The following is a 17,232-nucleotide window of genomic DNA, read 5'->3' as shown; positions in this document are numbered from 1 at the left end:
AAAGAATTCCAACGAAAGCTAAATTCTTTGTTCAGGTGTGCCCTTATACTGTAAAGGTTTAGCTGAGTTGTGCATGTTTGGAGAAGTGTGATCCATGATCAGCATCCAAGATGACCAAGTGATCCATTTTTAGATGGAGTGAAAATTTCAACCACCAAAACACCATCCACAATGTGGAGAATAGCGATCGAAATGTATTAGTTTTGGGTGTTTTTCAGACAATTGAACCTGGTGAACTTCTCAAAGTAAACGGTAACACTAAAGTAAGAGGCTACACTGAGATTCTGGAGGAAATAATCCGTCAAAAAAGTGAGCACAAGGCCAGAGTGATGGCAAATAATCAATATTATAAGAACCATTTTGGGAGTTGTAAATAATCAGTGTTTCCATTGATTATTTAAATAGGGTATGAATAATTTTGGACTTGCCATTATTCATAAAAATTTTCAAAAATATTAAATCGATTTATTTTATTTATTTATTTTTTTTATTCCATGTTTCTACCACATTGTCTTACAACCTTTTGGCATGTGGCAGTGTATTTTTAGTCAGAACACACACATTGGTTAAGAGAAAATCAACATTACATCAATATTTGCCAGAGGTATGAATAATTTTGTTCTTAACTGTATATGCAGGATAACAGAAGTAGATGTTTTGTCAGTGATCTTCACTGCACTTAATGATGTTGACCTCTTAGAGTGCTATCAATGCTATAGATGAGTTCCTCATGCCCAGAAACATGGAAAAACATATTTAGTTTATATCTGTATCACATTTAGATCCTAAGATACACCCATTTCTAATTTCGGGCCTAGAAATTTCATATCACAGAGGTACAGGTGAATTACAGGATAATAGAAGTAGATGTCCATAAACCCCTCAGTAATTCTTTTCCCACCTCATATGACAACAAAATGAAAATGAAAAAAATATTTTGAGCCTGGCTTTATCAGACAATCTGATTTTGTTTTTTTTAAATGTATGCAAATTAGCGAATTTTTAATGAGAAGGCCTAATTTGCATATTTAAACATTAAAATATAAAAAACTTTCATTACATTTTTTTCTTAGCTTAACATGAGTAATCAACTGAGAAAGTTTCATGGTGATGTATATTATTTCATTTTTTTACCCCATTCAACTGTAGTGTCACAACATATTACAGAGGTCAGTGACCTCTATCTGACCTCAGAGGTCAAACTGAGAATGCCTCCAGATCTTAAATTAAAGCTTAGGTCATCAAGAACAAACCCTGAAAGTGTCATGCTTCTTTCATAAAAAGCAAGATCGTCCTTATCTAAAGAGCTTAACAGCCCCACTATAAGGCAGTCACATTTGTGTGAGGTCCTAAATAAAGGGGAATTACTAGGGCAAAACAAAGTGACCATCTCTGGTTTCAGTGTTGGACATTACCTGATCGGTGACCTGGCTTGCTGAACTGGCTGATGAAGCCCTTCTCTGACACTGGCACACTGTCACCTGAACAACATGCCTAAAATCACAGACTGTTCAGTGCACACTCAGTTGTAGAGATCTTTTGGGAGATTAAAGGGACGATGGAGGTGTCTCCAGAGATTTGTAACTGATTCTGAACCAGTACCAGAATTGCATTGGTGGAAAATGGAAGAGAGGGGATGTTCTTAGATATTGCCTCTCAAGAATGCCTCGTCCAATTAAATTTTAATAAATAGTTCAATCAGGCCTAACTGTTGTATATGTTTTCGATATCCAACCCTAGTAAAGAAACGATTCTAGAAAGAATTTCATAGTAGAGATGGCACAGAGTTTCCGCTAGAAAAAAATGGTGCCGGTCAAAGTGCCTGGCAGAGGTTTCGTTTTCCGGACATTTTGATGATATGCCAGTCAAATATCCTATTTTCCCTTCTTAATTAGTCAAATTGAGGAAAACTGGAGACAGGCTATGTAGCTTAAAGAATGACATAATCAGGCTGTAGGCTATAGACTGCAACATGTTCATTAGCCTAACTTAAACATGCCTAACAAGATCTAGCCAGTATCTTTTCATGGACAGCAAGAGTCCGCTTCGTTCGTTGTTTTAAAGGTCTCATCTCATCATTTTTTCATTAATTTTGCAGTGGTCTGTAGTATTGATGAATGCCCTATGAGCCGGTTTTGGTGAAAAAAAATGCTGTCCTGCGTCTGTTTCATGCTGTTGTAGTTTGGTGGGGAAGGTGGGCGGGGAGGAACGACTGGATTTCGCCTCTAGTCATGAATATTAATGACATGCTAATGAATTCACCTCTGATTGGCTAACAGTACTGTGACGCTTCCTCCAGTGCGTCCTCATCCGATTCTGCCTGTGCTATGCTCCATATTCAACTTTACAGTGCTAAAACTCAGTCAAACCTGTTGCACAAAATGTCTTCGGAGATACAACTTCATGTGTTTGATCCTAGTATCCGAGTAGGAAGAAGAACCGCTTCCTGATCGTTTGTCGGTGAACGTTGGTTTAATAGAATGGTAACAATTGCCTGTCAGCTTAAAATTTCTCCTAAAAGAGGTAAACGTTTGTGACAATAGTCATCTTGCTTTCAAGTAATAAACAGTTGGAAACGTTTTAAAATAAAGACCTATTTCTTTACACAGTCAAAAGTCTTTGCAATCTTCCTAGTAGATATTTTACTTCACAACACAGGTAAGCACCCTAAATGCAGTTCAGCCACTGACCTAGCCTGCTAATGCTATCGGAATAGATTGTTATGGTTTGAATTCCATGATACTATCATTGAAAGACCACTTGGTCATAGCCCAATATATATATATATATATATATATGGATATATATATATATAGATATATAGATATATATATATGGATATATATATATATATAGATCTAAATGCAAACACACCTACCTAGCTATATTTTGCTGGAATTGTACCAGAATGCCTACAGAAGCAGAGAATGTGTGCTGCAAGACTTCTCCGGTAATGAGAACTATGGCTTTGATAGCCTGACATCTGGCAGAGGTTAGCCTACTCAAGTTGTTTTCTGTCACGTATGACTGAAAAAGTAGCCTACTATAGGAATCTTATTGTATTTTGGGACTAAATATTACAGTAATCTTATAGGAATACTATAGTATTTGGACATACTATAGGTACTATAAGACTACTATAGAAAAACTATAGCGGTTACAGGATATTAGTTATTAGTAGTACTTCTACAGTATGTCCCAATTATTCCTATAAGATTACTATAATATTTTGTCCCAAATACTATAAGATTCCTATACTACTTTTTCGTAAGGGGATTGCTCATGTGGTTAGAAAAATGGGCAACACCAGTACCCCTGTTGTCTGTATGACCCTGTACCCAGGATTAGAACCAGTCTGCCTTAGCATAATGTACCCCCTTCAAAATGCACTAAACATTCGACTATGACGACTATGGCCCTCTGTGAGACAGAAGATATGAAAGGTAAGATAAACCTTTAGCTTAAAAGGGACAAAAACTGATGAAACTCCTAAAACAAATACAAAACAGGTACATTTTCAATAAATAACTTTATTATATTTACATACAGCAGTGGTACTCAAAGTGTGGTCCGCAAGCTATCTCAAGTGTTCCACAAGTAGATGTGGTAAAATATAATAGATGAGTTCTAGCTGGCCTTGGATGAACAGGCTTGATGGCAATAGAGGTAGCAGGCCCCCATGCCCATGGTGTATCCGAAGTGCTTGTATCAATACTCATGCTTTTCATGAAGTATTCTTGTTGGGTACCTAAAGTAAATAAATGTGTATTACTGTCAAGTTACAAGATACTAATAGTACACAGGACATTCACTATCTCACACAAAACTGTACTGGCACAATGGGAAAAAAAATATTTTAGTGACTGTGGTAAGGTGTATGATGTACTAAGTAGCACACCCACAAGAAGACATTCGGTAATATCAATTCTATCTGTTATGCAATTCATGGGTTTCATCAGGTCCATTTACACAGGTGTATTAATCAAGCACCATGCAGTCTGCATTCATAATCGAGGTGCTTGATTTTATACACCTGTGGAAAGTGACCTGAAGAAACCCATGAATTGACTTTCCCAAACATTGACGAGCACATAACAACCTGTATTAGCCTACTAGAAAAAGACTTCTAGAAACTAACTAGCACAAAAATAAAAGTTAGATCACAAACCTTTGCTTCTAACGTGATGACCTAATGTAGGCTAGAAAGCTGTGTAGCCTGACATCAGGATGTGCTCTGGAAGACATACAAAACACTAAGTAAACAGCAAGTAATCAAACAAAACATCATTGTAGGCCTACAAAGGTCAATGTAATAATGGCAAGAAGACATAAATTAGACTGAAGTGTAAATACCTGAGCTCTAGTGATAGAAACTTAGCCTAATAGTGCACGGGTATTGTGTTTTTGATTTTCCCTGTTTAGACTAGAACAATACCCGTACTTAGTTGAACATAAGATATTGTTGCTAATATTATTATTTGTGGTTTAACGTTTAGGTTAGAAGATTATAGGTTCAACAAGCTAAATCTCTCGGTAGTGTGGTCAGTTTCTTATGAGTATAGCTACACCAGGCACGTAACTGAAGCATTCCGTTCGCGTTATGTACTGCAACAATTAGCTTCCAAAAGGCCTAATCAATTGAAGTAGCTACACCTGGCATGTTAGTGGCCTGTAGGCTACGTTCGGGGAAAATAGACCATTCCTCTAATGGATTTTACCAGAGCCCTTTCATTCTCTGATTTTACACGTCGCGAACAGAACACTTCAGTTACGTGCCTGGTGTAGCTTCCTGTAATATAGGCTAGCCTAAGCCTAGCTTGTACCCTTTTCATGCATGCTAACGTGAAGAATATGAACATGCTATTTTGTAACAGACGTTAGGTGGAAAAGTTTGTACTTACAGCCTGTGAGCTTGTGGTCGATCGTCATGACGGTACAGAACCAGGTTTTCAGAACATCGATGCAAAACCACTTTTTAACTGTAGGCAGTGAGTGTGGTCGAAAAGATTGGAACACAGAACTAATGTTGCACTACTTCGGTGGTGGTGTTCCAACGATAAATCCGAACCATTTCTTCCTCTTGTTTCTAAGGCAAGACATGCAACATTGATGTGTTATTGCCACAAATAACACAGGCACGATTTTTTTCTGCCATGTTAGCAACTTGCTGTTAGCTCCTACTAGCTGCAGAGAGACAATCCCCTAGCCGCAAAATCTTCCAGTCTTCCTGTAGGTGGTCACAAGCCAAGGTGGGCGAGGCCATGAATAATCAGTTTCCCTTCGGCGTCATTGGGAAGGGCTCTTTCTGATTTGCTTGTTTTGTTTTTTTTTGTTGTTTTTTTTTTCATTGGCTAATGCGGGCAATGGGGGTAGAAGATCATCTTCACGTGCAGCATGCATATGCAACTTGGAGTGAGCTATAGTATTTCGAAAGTAACAAGTATTAAACGGTTTCTCAGTGAATGAGACCTTTAAAAAGGCTACGTTGTTTGTTGCTGCTACCCACGTTATCTCCAGTGGTGACTGTTTAACTTACACAGATGCGCACACACAAGAATGAGCGCTCACACACTATCCCCTAATGCTATACCTCTTTATTTGATAACAATAAATTAAGAAATGTTTCCTATTCTGGGAAATGTTTAGTTTCTTTTTCTTTCGGCCGCGGTTCAATGATACCGTTTAATTGTTCCAGAAATTATTGTCGAGGAGGCCCTAACCCTGCAGATCACGCGTAGGCCTACTGTATGCTTTGGGTAAAGAACACTTTGCATGTCCAGTGTACACGGAGAATGACAGTGTCTTGGAGCGGCCGCACCCCCCGCAACTCCACTATTTATTCTTATACATAGCCACATTCTACTGCCCTTCATTCTATTCTCACTGTTCTTTTTTTATTCTGTTACTCTTTTTACGTTTTTTATTTTTTTATTCTTATATGTGTGTTGTACTTTGAGATCAAAGATTAACCAGAGTCAAATTCCTTGTTTGTTTACGCAAACCTGGGCAATAAAGCTGATTCTGATTATGTCCACTGAATTTCATCATGAAAATGGTCACATTGTCCTTGATGAATCCATATATTTGTTTGTTTGTTTGTTTGTTTTTCTTTTTTCTTTCTAGGTCTAGCAGACCGCTTTGAAGAGTATCCCAAACTCCGAGAGCTGATCCGACTTAAAGATGAACTCATTGCCTCCACTAATACACCACCCATGTAAGTCCTATATATATATATATATATATATATATAAAAAACACACTAAATGTTACTCATCTGATATGAGCATACACAAGTGTGGTTACATTGACCTTGAATTAAATATCATTTTAGGCGTTTTGGTATTTTATGTTACTTTAAAATCTAAATTTATAAAAATAAATCTGGTAAGTAAACAAGAAACAGAAACACAAGTTATGTAACTTACTTGATATTTCTGGTCTTTAACCAACATTTGCTTTATGCGTGATAGGTATTTGCAGGCAGATCTGGATGTTTTTGACCTTAGAGATTTGAAGTGCAAGTTTGATGTGATCCTCCTGGAGCCACCCCTAGAGGAGTACTACAGGGAGTCAGGCATCATCGCTAGTGAACGCTTTTGGACTTGGGATGATGTAAGTTACTGCTTAAAGGTGCCCTGTCACACGTATTTCATTACTTTGTGGTAATGTCTGAAGTTCTACCATGGAGTCTAACATTTTTTGTGGGAAATTGCCTTGGTTACCTTGTTTCAAGCCATTCTAGCACGATATAGAAAGCTTGCAGAAAGGCTTGATTTAAGCCAGTTCTCATTAATATTCAACAAGCTAAGCTGCTTGACTGATTGGCTAACAGCTAGTCTGTTTCGTCCATAACATGACCGCTGTTATCAACTAATCTTAGCTTCATGGCATGAACTTAGCTTGGCTTGCGAGTGTGTAGTATTATCCAAATGGGCATAAAACCTACTAGGTTAGCGAGTGCATTAAACCTGTACAACATGGCATTTCCTTGAGTTGACAATAGCGTTTTACTTATGGACTGGGCACTGGTCGTAGACTGGCGCGATGGTAGCCTACTGCTCCAGGATTCAACAGAAATCTTTTTGCAAAGCCTGTGGCATTGTTCCAAAAAATAAACTGAAGCCATTTAATCCTCAACTCTGGGTTCTTGGGCAACATGCATTGTTGAAGTTCTATTCATGCATAGCACACAAGCCCGTTATCATTCAACATCCATCCTTGCATGCAAAAACTGTAACTGAGCTAAACAAATTCTGTGGTTGTGGTCTCAACTGGGTTTGCCCATGAATAGTAATGAGCTCAGTCAATTCCACGTCACACTGACCAGCTCTTGTAATTGGCCTGATTTCTCCGCTTATTTCTTTTCAGTGGCTAGAGCTGATAGAGGAGGTAGCAGTTCATTTTCACTTTCACGACATAACAAATACATATGGACCTAACATATTTCAACAAATACAAGTAAAAACTGTTTTTTCTGGCAGGGCACCTTTTAAAACTAGATTCCTTTCAAGGTCTTTCCTAACTGTATGTGCATTACTGTAACAGTTAATTGTGGTGCATTTAAACTCTTTCAGATTATGAAGCTGGAAATTGAAGAGATATCTGCTCTCAGGTCATTTGTTTTTCTATGGTGTGGTTCAGGAGAAGGCTTGGACCTGGGCAGAATGGTAAGTCCCACATTAATTACAACTCTTGTATCCCATCTTCCATCTCTGCTGGTAACATTTTAGTATCAGCTCTAGGGCGTGGATGGTATGGAAGTTTTCTTAACCGCAGTTGGAAATCAAGAAATTACCGCATTCGCCTATTTCACGCCGCCGTTTTGAATATCTATAAGCCGTAAACTCACTTCCGGTTAACAATGTCTTATGGAGAAACTAACGTTATCGGAGCTATCTACAAGTTTACAAGGAATTTGTGGCATCTGGCAAATATTAATCTGTCACAGGTGGCAGATATTGTGGAACATCACACGAAAACTAAGCGATCTAAACTGGATCGGGGATATAAATTGTTCCATGAACAATTTATATATAAATATGAAGGTAAAGTCAGTCAGCTAGTTAGATGGCTAATACCAGATAACTAGATGGGTAATACTAGATAAGACACAAAACAGCTTGTAAATGCACTTCAATAAAGCAGTGTAACAAAATTATCCTGTAGCCTACTTCTACTAAACCATCAGAATTGGATTGTAGATATAGATTGTTCCATGAACAGTTTATGTTTTGTGAAGGTAATGTTGATGTCAGCTAGCTAGGTGGCTAACGTCAGATACAAACAGCTTGTAAATGCACTTCAATAAAGCTGTGTAAAGAAATTATCCAGTATTTTATTTTGAAATTATTGTGTGCATGTTGTTTTTGTATAGTCTCCAACGTAGTAGGCCTAGATGATAGTGTCGTTGTGAGATCACTGTGCTACCAATCTCTTAGAAAAAACGAGGAGCCGCGCAAATGAGGTGTAGTGAACATTGAATCTGTCAGGGGCAAAAGGAACAAGTACGCCGAAATAGCTATTGTTTACAACAGTCTTTTTGAAGGGGGTGCGTTGGCCAAATAATATTAAAAAGATTCAACACAAATGGCTATGGTTTGTCAACAAAAACGTTGTCTAGAGTATGCATCAATAATTGACAAACAAACGCTACCTACCTTGTTTTTCGTGCTAAACGTCACTGAAGCCTAGTTGATTGAAGGATGCAACAGTGTCGATGTCTGAGACGTGGGCGATGTTTGAGCATCTTGCATGTTACTAACAAATGCACCTTCCTGTGTAGACTACAGTAAGGAGCCTAACTTGTGAAAGTTAGGTGTGTTTTATGGGGAAATGTTTTGGATATCACAGAAATGATGGTCATATGAAGGACAGATATATACACCACGAGGCATTTAATCAATGATATACCAGCTTGGCTTTTTATGTAAGATTGCCTTTTATGTAGGTACATTGTAAAAGGCAATCTTACAAAAAAAAACAAGCTGGTATATCATTGATTAAATGCCTTGTGTGTATGTGTCCTTCATATGATCATAATTTGTATGATATCCAAAACATTTCCCCATAGAAACACACATAAGTAGCAAAGTGTTGCAACACTATGGAAGACAAAGCTCTTATTTCTTTCCCAAAAGTTTTAGTTGTTGTTCCACGAGTTAAGGTTCAGAAACTTTTGCTAATATGTTCCACTCACCGTGCTATTACTAACACTACTTCGGCCAGCAAGACTGCGGGGATATGCTGTTTTGTGTGTTGGTAGAGGACTGTAATCACATTGTTGCACATGCCACGCACTCAGGTAAACGTAACCTAACCTAAACCTAAACATCGGGACGCTGAAGAGTGAAATCCACTCTTCAAATTAGATATGCCTTATAAAGGTTAGTGTCAAAGTAACAAATAAACAAGAAACATATTTTGTTGAAAAACTTGTGGACATCATAGAAATACACAACATGGAACAATACATGAACACCCAAAATGAACACAATGAACAAACTATAAACCAATATATATATATAAAAATTGGGTATTGAAATAGTCACAGGAATCCATATTTTTATCCATTGTTTTATCCAATATTTGTTGTGCAGATGTATAATCCATCTTATCCACACCCATTGAACCAACAAAGAAAATGCAAAGACATTTCTGTAATTATTCCATAGTGTAGTCATTCCATCAGAATCTCTGACAAACAATCCAAATAGTCCAGAAACCACACAGTAAGGCTTTTATTGTCAGTATGCATTTTGGTAACCAAAAGTCCAATGGGGAGTTTCCATTGGGCATTTTACAAAACGCATGAGCATACCTTAGCAAATAATGGTCTAAATGACTCATTTTTCATTTTATTTTGATCTACTTTTGCACACGGCTTCACAAGAGGTCTAGACACAAAAATGCCTATTCCATAGGAAGTTAAAACATTTCAAATCGATTTTACAAATTAGTCTAGTCTACCCTATTTTATATAATGTTAGTCTGAAATAGTGTGTGTCAAGCAAGTTTCACCTGGTTTGGTTCAACAAATATTCAAACTTATCATCTTTATTCTAATACTATGCCTACTATGTCTTCATGTCCAATAGGCCTGAAATCTTCAGAAATGTCTGAACATCAGGCACAGAGAAAAAAGAAAGAAAGAAAACTCATGTAGATTGCTTAGGAGGAGAGGAGGGCCATGCTGAAGCATGCTGCCAAACAGTGCAACAGGCCCCTCACACTTAAGGAGAAATAGGAGAAGAAGACACTTTTTTATATTCACTTATTTTTACCATACATATGATATTTTTGGCCACAAAATTTTTTTTAGTGATTTTATAGTTTGTTTTCTTTGTAAATCTCTGGTTTTGGGCCATTTCATACTCCATGGAAGCTATGCACTATTGTCACTTCGCGTGCCTTTCACACTTTTTTCACCCCTGACCAGTTTGCATGCCTGGTCTAAACCTAGCTAACATTACTATCTATATCTTTGTTACCTAGGGCTATTGGCTCTGTGCAGCACTAGGTAGAGACAAACTCCACGTAGTGCACGTAGGTGGGTGGAAGCTAAAATCACGTAAATATCTACTTGAAACAGAGCAGACTGGCACACAGCAGTGCTTCTTGGAGCTTCCCACGGGTTTAAGAAGCGTAAAACACTTACATCAACTGAAGCATTCATCTTTAGGTGTTTTTTAAAAGTGATTACAACGAGCGAGAAACGTGTGCCATTCACCCACCATAACACAAACACAAAGTTCGTCTTTCATGTCATGCCGTAGGCTGGTGTATTTAGGAAAAAGGTGGAAGCTAAAATTGCGTTTAAATATCTACTTGAAACCGAGCAGACTGGCACACAGCAGTGCTTCATGGAGCTGCCCACGGGTTTAAGAAACGTAAAACACTTGCATAAATTGTATTTCATACATTTTGGCACAACTGAAGCATTCATCTTTAGGTGCTTTTTAAAAGCGATTACAATGAGCGAGAAACGTTTGCCGTTCACTCACCATAACACAAACACGAAGTTCATCGACGGTCCACATTGCGGGGAAAATTATGAAAGCTCAAATATGGTTGTTTTTATCTGCTGTTGGTACACAGAGGTACATAATACCACCTTGTGCAAATCATCTGTGCAATTGCCATTCACCATGAATGGTGTTCCCATGACCGGCAGTAGCGATCCGTCTTAACGTAGCAAAACGGAAGAGACGCCATTAGATAGGTGAATTATCTGATTGCGAGTCATGGGTCATGGATTAGGCCCTTTCACACTGCAAAAATCCCCACGATTTTATGTACCAGTGAATGCGTGTCCCTTTCACGTAGACCGAGGCGACACAAAGTGTCTCGCCAAATTCAAAGTTTCACTCCCGAAACACTTTGTTGTAGCCTATAGCCTATGGACCTTGCCCAAAACTTGCGACAACAGGCTGAACTGTATCTACATCTGATAGGGGTCGACCAATTATCGGCCGATATTTAGCATTTTTATAATAATCAGTATCGGCCCTTTTTTTCCACCCATAGACCAATATTGAAATAGATAAAAATTGAAACGCTACTTTGTCTGTAAAAAGTCTCTCACTCCCACTACACCATCTGATTTGTTAGTAAGCACGAATGCAGCCAATCAGGATCGAAGACTGAATACAGAAAGTTTAGGCTTCTCATTGAGGCAGATCGTAGAATGGGCTCCAGTGGTACGGAGCTATTTTTCGAAGGTAAGGTACCTTACATTGCTGAGGTTGCAATGAATCACAATCCACTACACTGAAGTTGCAAAAACACCACTTTGTAAACTATTGTCTCTTTGATCCGGATCAATAAGTAAAGCACCCACTTCCTAGCTAATTCTCGATTGATGCACGTTAGTGATTTGCTGTTTACTAGTTAGCCTACAAACTCGGGGAGTTCTTCGCCTCCGCCTCGTTCATTAATTGTGAATAATGGGACACCTCGGCGGACTATATCTCTTACATAGTAGACAAGTAATTAATTACGTTAAAAAAAACGTAATTAATCCGACCTGAACTAAATCTGTCCTGAGCTGGCTATTAACGTGCCTTTTAGGCTCACAAAAGTGTAGCTTATAGCCTACATATGGACACAAATTGCATGCTTAAATAGCTATTTTAAAACTGTTTTGTTAAACTATTCAACCGTAACACTTGCCATCACGCATGCACCTCTTCATCTCCCTCTCTCGTGCACTCACACACACTGGGAAAGCATCCTCTTTGTGACCGGTCCCTTACAAGCACATCATTGTGCAGGCCTGGTCTATGAAAATAATTGCCATCACTCAGCTCTTGGATTGACATGATACACAGCATTTACACTTGTGATGCAAGCTGATAGACAATTGTGTATCAAAAGAAGAAAGAAAAGTTTGCATAATTAAATGCTTTTGAATTAAATGTTTGCCCTTACTATCTACCCCCCTTTTTGACAACTGACATATCGGTTTTACATATCGGTTTTACATATCGGTTATCGGCCTTCAATAACATGACGCATAACTTTATTTTCATACATTAATTTCACTCTACTACCACTCTACACGCCCCCTGTTGCACATCACGTTTGCTAGCTGATCCTGGCTCCCCAAAATGCCGGCTCATGTGAATAGATCTGCAGGCCGGCAAATTTTCACCTCGTTTTCAGACACACGATGCGGCAAAAAAGACGTCTCCTCTTCCTGCAAATTTTGCGTGATCTCTGTGTGAAAAGGGCTATGGATTATGAATTTTGTACCGCCATCACAGCCAGACAGCCGCAGCAACTTAAAAGATCACTGGACCAAATGCTTCAGACATGAAAGAAATCAGCAGTTTATCAACAAGGCTATCACGATTTTAGAACTGATGTTACAAGGGTAGGCTACTGCACGTTTTAATGGCTGCGTCAGGTTGTAACAAAGGTAGGTCCTAGGCTAGCCTAGGCCTAAATGTCGCTGTTAAATTAAATTCTTAACAAACTAGAACATATTTTTAAATTCTTTTTCAATTTTCATGGAGTAAACATGTATGACTCCTTTCTGGCCAAATTTCACAGTTTTCACATTTAACAGCTTTGGGTAAATCAAGTTTGAACGGAGAGAATAGAAAAGTGTTCCGATTGTCCCAGCTCTCCTCTACTCTCGCATAGTAAACAAATGGAATGTTGCGCTCCCCAACACAAACGCAAAAGGTCGGGTTTGCTTCATCATTTAATGATAAGTTTTGTTTTGAAAACGGAAGGTTGCAGTAGGTTAACGTAACTGTGGTTCTCTGAGAATCAATGTCATAAGATGGTTCATCACATTACACATCACGACATTCCACACTATGCGCACACATGTGCAGGCCAATAGGGGGATTCGACTTCATGTAGCCACCTGCAGAAGTCTTAAGCTGACTGCATAACGTGATTATTTCTGAGATTCTGCTTCGTTTTTAACCCGAAATTGTGCATAGGCCTAGGTCATGGTTGAAAAGTATGTCAGACATAATCACGTTATGCAGTCAGCTTGAGAACTCTGCAAGCGGGTACATGAAGTCGAATCCCCCAAATGTTTCACAGATTCTTTTTTTTGCGGTGATGACGAGCTCAGACCCGCGGTAGGCGTCATGTGACCGCGGTATTATGGTAATGCAGTTACCGTCCCAGCCCTAATCAGCTCTGCAGCTCATATATTCTACCTAAGGTCATTGTAATAAATTCAGTTGTAGTAAATCATTGTTATGATTTATTGAATGTCATAAAGCATTGACAACTCCTATCAGCCCACAGGATGTAACAGAATGAATGCATTTTGATTGCAACCTTTACACACAACTTTTGATAACACATCATTTTAGATTAAAGCCCGGACGATTTATCGGTGGGCTGATATTATCATTATTTATTCCACTGCTTGGTTGAACATGTCCTGCGTAATTTAGAACATGCAATGACATGCAATGTTGAACACCTGTGAAGTAGATCCATATGACATATTTAACATATGACGGAGGTGGCTTGTAGCTATTTGATGGCAGTAGGCTAAGAAAATATAGCATAGATATGCCCACTTGACAACGGGAGAGATAGAACAACGGGAGAGATAGAGTAACTATCCATTTAGAACTCGTAACGACAGTTTGTCCTGCAAGTTGAGAAATTTGTTTGTGTTGGAAAGAAGTAGTTCTACAAACAAGACAGCTTTAGCGATTTAAAACATTGAAATTATAACAGGAAATGAACACAATATAAGTGACAACGGAATACGCGGGATAATGGACTCCACAGTGGTCTGTTAACGGAAATGAATGCACTTACGAGGCTGCGCGTCAGAGCCGTTTTATAACCTCGACCATGCATTAATTTCTGTTAACAGACCACCGTGTCATCTATTATTCCTTACATATTATATTCTATAAGTTTTCAACTATTGGTATCATCATTTATAATGGCTGATAAATAAATATTTTTTAATTAAGTAAAGGAAATCCTTAATTTAAATGTCCACCATTGTTATGTGGTTTGTCCACCAGATAGCGCAGCTTCTTGCTGCAAGACACTGATTTTCACCTAAATAACCCTAAATACACCTCAGTGTTTATTGGACATGCTTGATTTTTACTTCAGTAACGTTAATCTTAGAGCCATTGGTCACCAGCTTAATGTTCGGCTATGTCCAAAGGTAAAATAACGTTAACGTTAGCATTGGTTGAGTGATGGAGGCTAATTTGATTGTTGGTGTATAAACGTGGTTATACTGAGTAACTTAACAGCACTGTAATTGTCTCTTTCGACTGTTATCCCATTAATTTTCTGACCATACTGACAGGAGCGAAGTTAGTTAACACTTGCGTTAGCCAATGCCATGGTTTGCCGGTGGAAGATAACAGCGGGTCATAGATGTCTACGATGCATCCTTCCAGAAAGTTCTGTTCTGTTGTGGCCCTGTCAGGGCTTTGTAAACTGTAACCGTTAGCCCACGAAGAGTAGCCTTCACACAAAATAATGTGAGCATATAAAACAAGACTTCTGAGCTAATGTTAATTCTCTTACTTCCTAGTTTCAGTCTTCAATTTCTTTCATTTCAACAAAGGTGTAAACTAATTAAGGAAGGTAGCCTAATGTGTGATTTGCTTGCATTTAAAGGGATAGCGCCATTAAAGGAGAAATCACATAGATCTCCATTGTTGCAAACGTGTGTGTAATGGCAGAGCCGGCGAAAAAGCAGCGAAAACCCTTCACGGAAGATGCAAAGAAAAGGAAAAGAGCTTCAGACCGAGCGAAGGGGGAGTTTCGTAGAGAAAAAGGATCAGGCTTGCCTGGTGTCCCTTTAAAAGAACGTAAAGTAGTTTTAATAGAATAAAAAAAGAACATACTGTACACCATCCAGATTCATTCATTCAGATGCAGAAATTGTCCTTTTTTGAATGTTCAGTTATCTTCATTTGGTGTAGTCCTTTATGTATGACAGCAGTAGAAGCATAAAATAAATATGGAGGAGCTATTAAGTTTTTATATGTTTTTGCAGTGCCTGCGCAAATGGGGATTTCGAAGATGTGAAGATATTTGTTGGATCAAGACCAATAAGAACAATCCTGGGAAGACAAAAACTCTGGACCCAAAGGCTGTTTTCCAAAGAACAAAGGTTTGGAGCTTTAAAACATCTCTCTGAGCCATGATTATACTTATCATGTTTTGGTGCAGGAGTCGCCAAACTTGCTGGGCTGAGGGTTGGAAATTCTGTGAAGGCGAACTCATTTGAAATATTTTTTCTTGGAATATAAATGTGTGGACAGTCGGACATTATTCATCCCCAAACAGAAATTATAGTCTTACAGTAGCCATACAAACACAGCACTCACATAATAATAATAATAATAATAATAATAGTAATAATAATAATCTATAATAATGTTAATTTATATAGCGCTTTAAAAAAAAAAAAAACAAGTTACAAAGTGCTGTACAAAGGAAATACAGCAAAATCAACCAAACAGACAGATAATTAATGCATTTTCAAAATGAAATAAAGCCATTATTTTCATTCAAAATAAAAAAAAACATGTGTAAAATCATAATATAATGGCATACATATTTAAAGCAAATAACAATACAATTACGTAATAAAATCCAGATCATCGAATCTGGATCATCCAATACATCAAGAAATGATCAAACACAGAGGGTTTGGTTTTACAAGCTGTAAATACACATAGTCCACGAGACAGTGCATACGGAAAGTATTCACAGCGCTTCACTTTTTCCACATTTTGTTATGTTTCAGACTCATCTTAAAATTATTTTTTAATTAAAGATATTCAATTATTTATTTTTTCTCAACAATCTACACACAATACTCCAACACCCCACAAAAAGGCTAGTGTTTGGAGTGTTTTGTAAATGTATACAAAAATAAAAGACTGATAGACCATTCACACAAGTATTCACACCTTTTGTTATGACACTTGCCATTGAGCTCTGGTGCATCCTACTTCTATCAATGGTCCTTGAGATGCTTCTACAACTTGATTGGAGTCCACCTGTGCCTAAATGAATTCACTGAACATTATTAGGAGAGGCACACATCTCATAAGGTCTCACAGTTGATGTATGTCCACCAAGCCAAGTATGTGAAAACCAAGCCACGAGGTCTAGAGTATTGCCCGTAGTCCTGCGAGACAGGGTTGTGTGAAGACACCGATCTGGGGAAAGGTACAAGAACATGTCTAATATTGGAAGTGCCCAAGAGCACGGTAGTCTCCATCATTCTCAAATGGAAAAGTTTGGAACAACCAACAGTCTTCCTAGATCTGGCCACTCAGGCTAACAGTAATACGACAGGTAACCAAGGACCAAATGGTCTCTATGAATGAGATAAAGAGTTCCTTTGATAATATGAGAGAAGCGTAAAGAAGGACAATACATTTTATTAGGCTGTACGGCTACTTGCCAAAACAATAAAAAGAAACTTCACGAGTCTTACGAGTCATTTGGTTACCATTTCATGCATCTGCTGAGAAAACAAACGTCGGCACACAAAGTTTCAGATGGTGCATAGAAACGTATTGCTTACTTTCACTCAATGATGAGGAACAAATTAGGCTACTCACAGATTCTTGAATACTGATAAAGCAACGTAATTCATTCGGTCCGCTTCAACACTGTCTGACTATAGGCCACAAAATGATTGGACCTCATTTGAATGGCACTTGCAGTAGAACGTACAAGCTTCTGCAACGCTTTGATGTATGAAGT

At 38.2% G+C, this 17,232-nt stretch overlaps 1 protein-coding gene across 2 annotated transcripts in view; it reads left to right on the top strand.

Annotated features, from left to right (window-relative positions):
* The window catches only part of mettl14 (methyltransferase 14, N6-adenosine-methyltransferase subun), a 64,347-nt gene that overhangs the window by 37,768 nt on the left and 9,347 nt on the right, over positions 1 to 17,232 (top strand). For both annotated transcript variants that reach the window (XM_048250844.1, XM_048250845.1), the window contains 4 exons: positions 6,124 to 6,214; positions 6,471 to 6,612; positions 7,575 to 7,667; positions 15,506 to 15,622. In XM_048250844.1, the coding sequence (XP_048106801.1) occupies positions 6,124 to 6,214; positions 6,471 to 6,612; positions 7,575 to 7,667; positions 15,506 to 15,622 (443 nt within the window). The remainder of the gene's footprint in view (positions 1 to 6,123; positions 6,215 to 6,470; positions 6,613 to 7,574; positions 7,668 to 15,505; positions 15,623 to 17,232) is intronic.

Source organism: Alosa alosa, chromosome 8, assembly GCF_017589495.1.
Source record: "Alosa alosa isolate M-15738 ecotype Scorff River chromosome 8, AALO_Geno_1.1, whole genome shotgun sequence".
Classification (NCBI taxonomy): Eukaryota; Metazoa; Chordata; class Actinopteri; order Clupeiformes; family Clupeidae; genus Alosa; species Alosa alosa.
The sequence above is the reverse complement of the archived record's forward strand: the minus strand, read 5'-3'. Positions and strand labels throughout refer to the sequence as shown.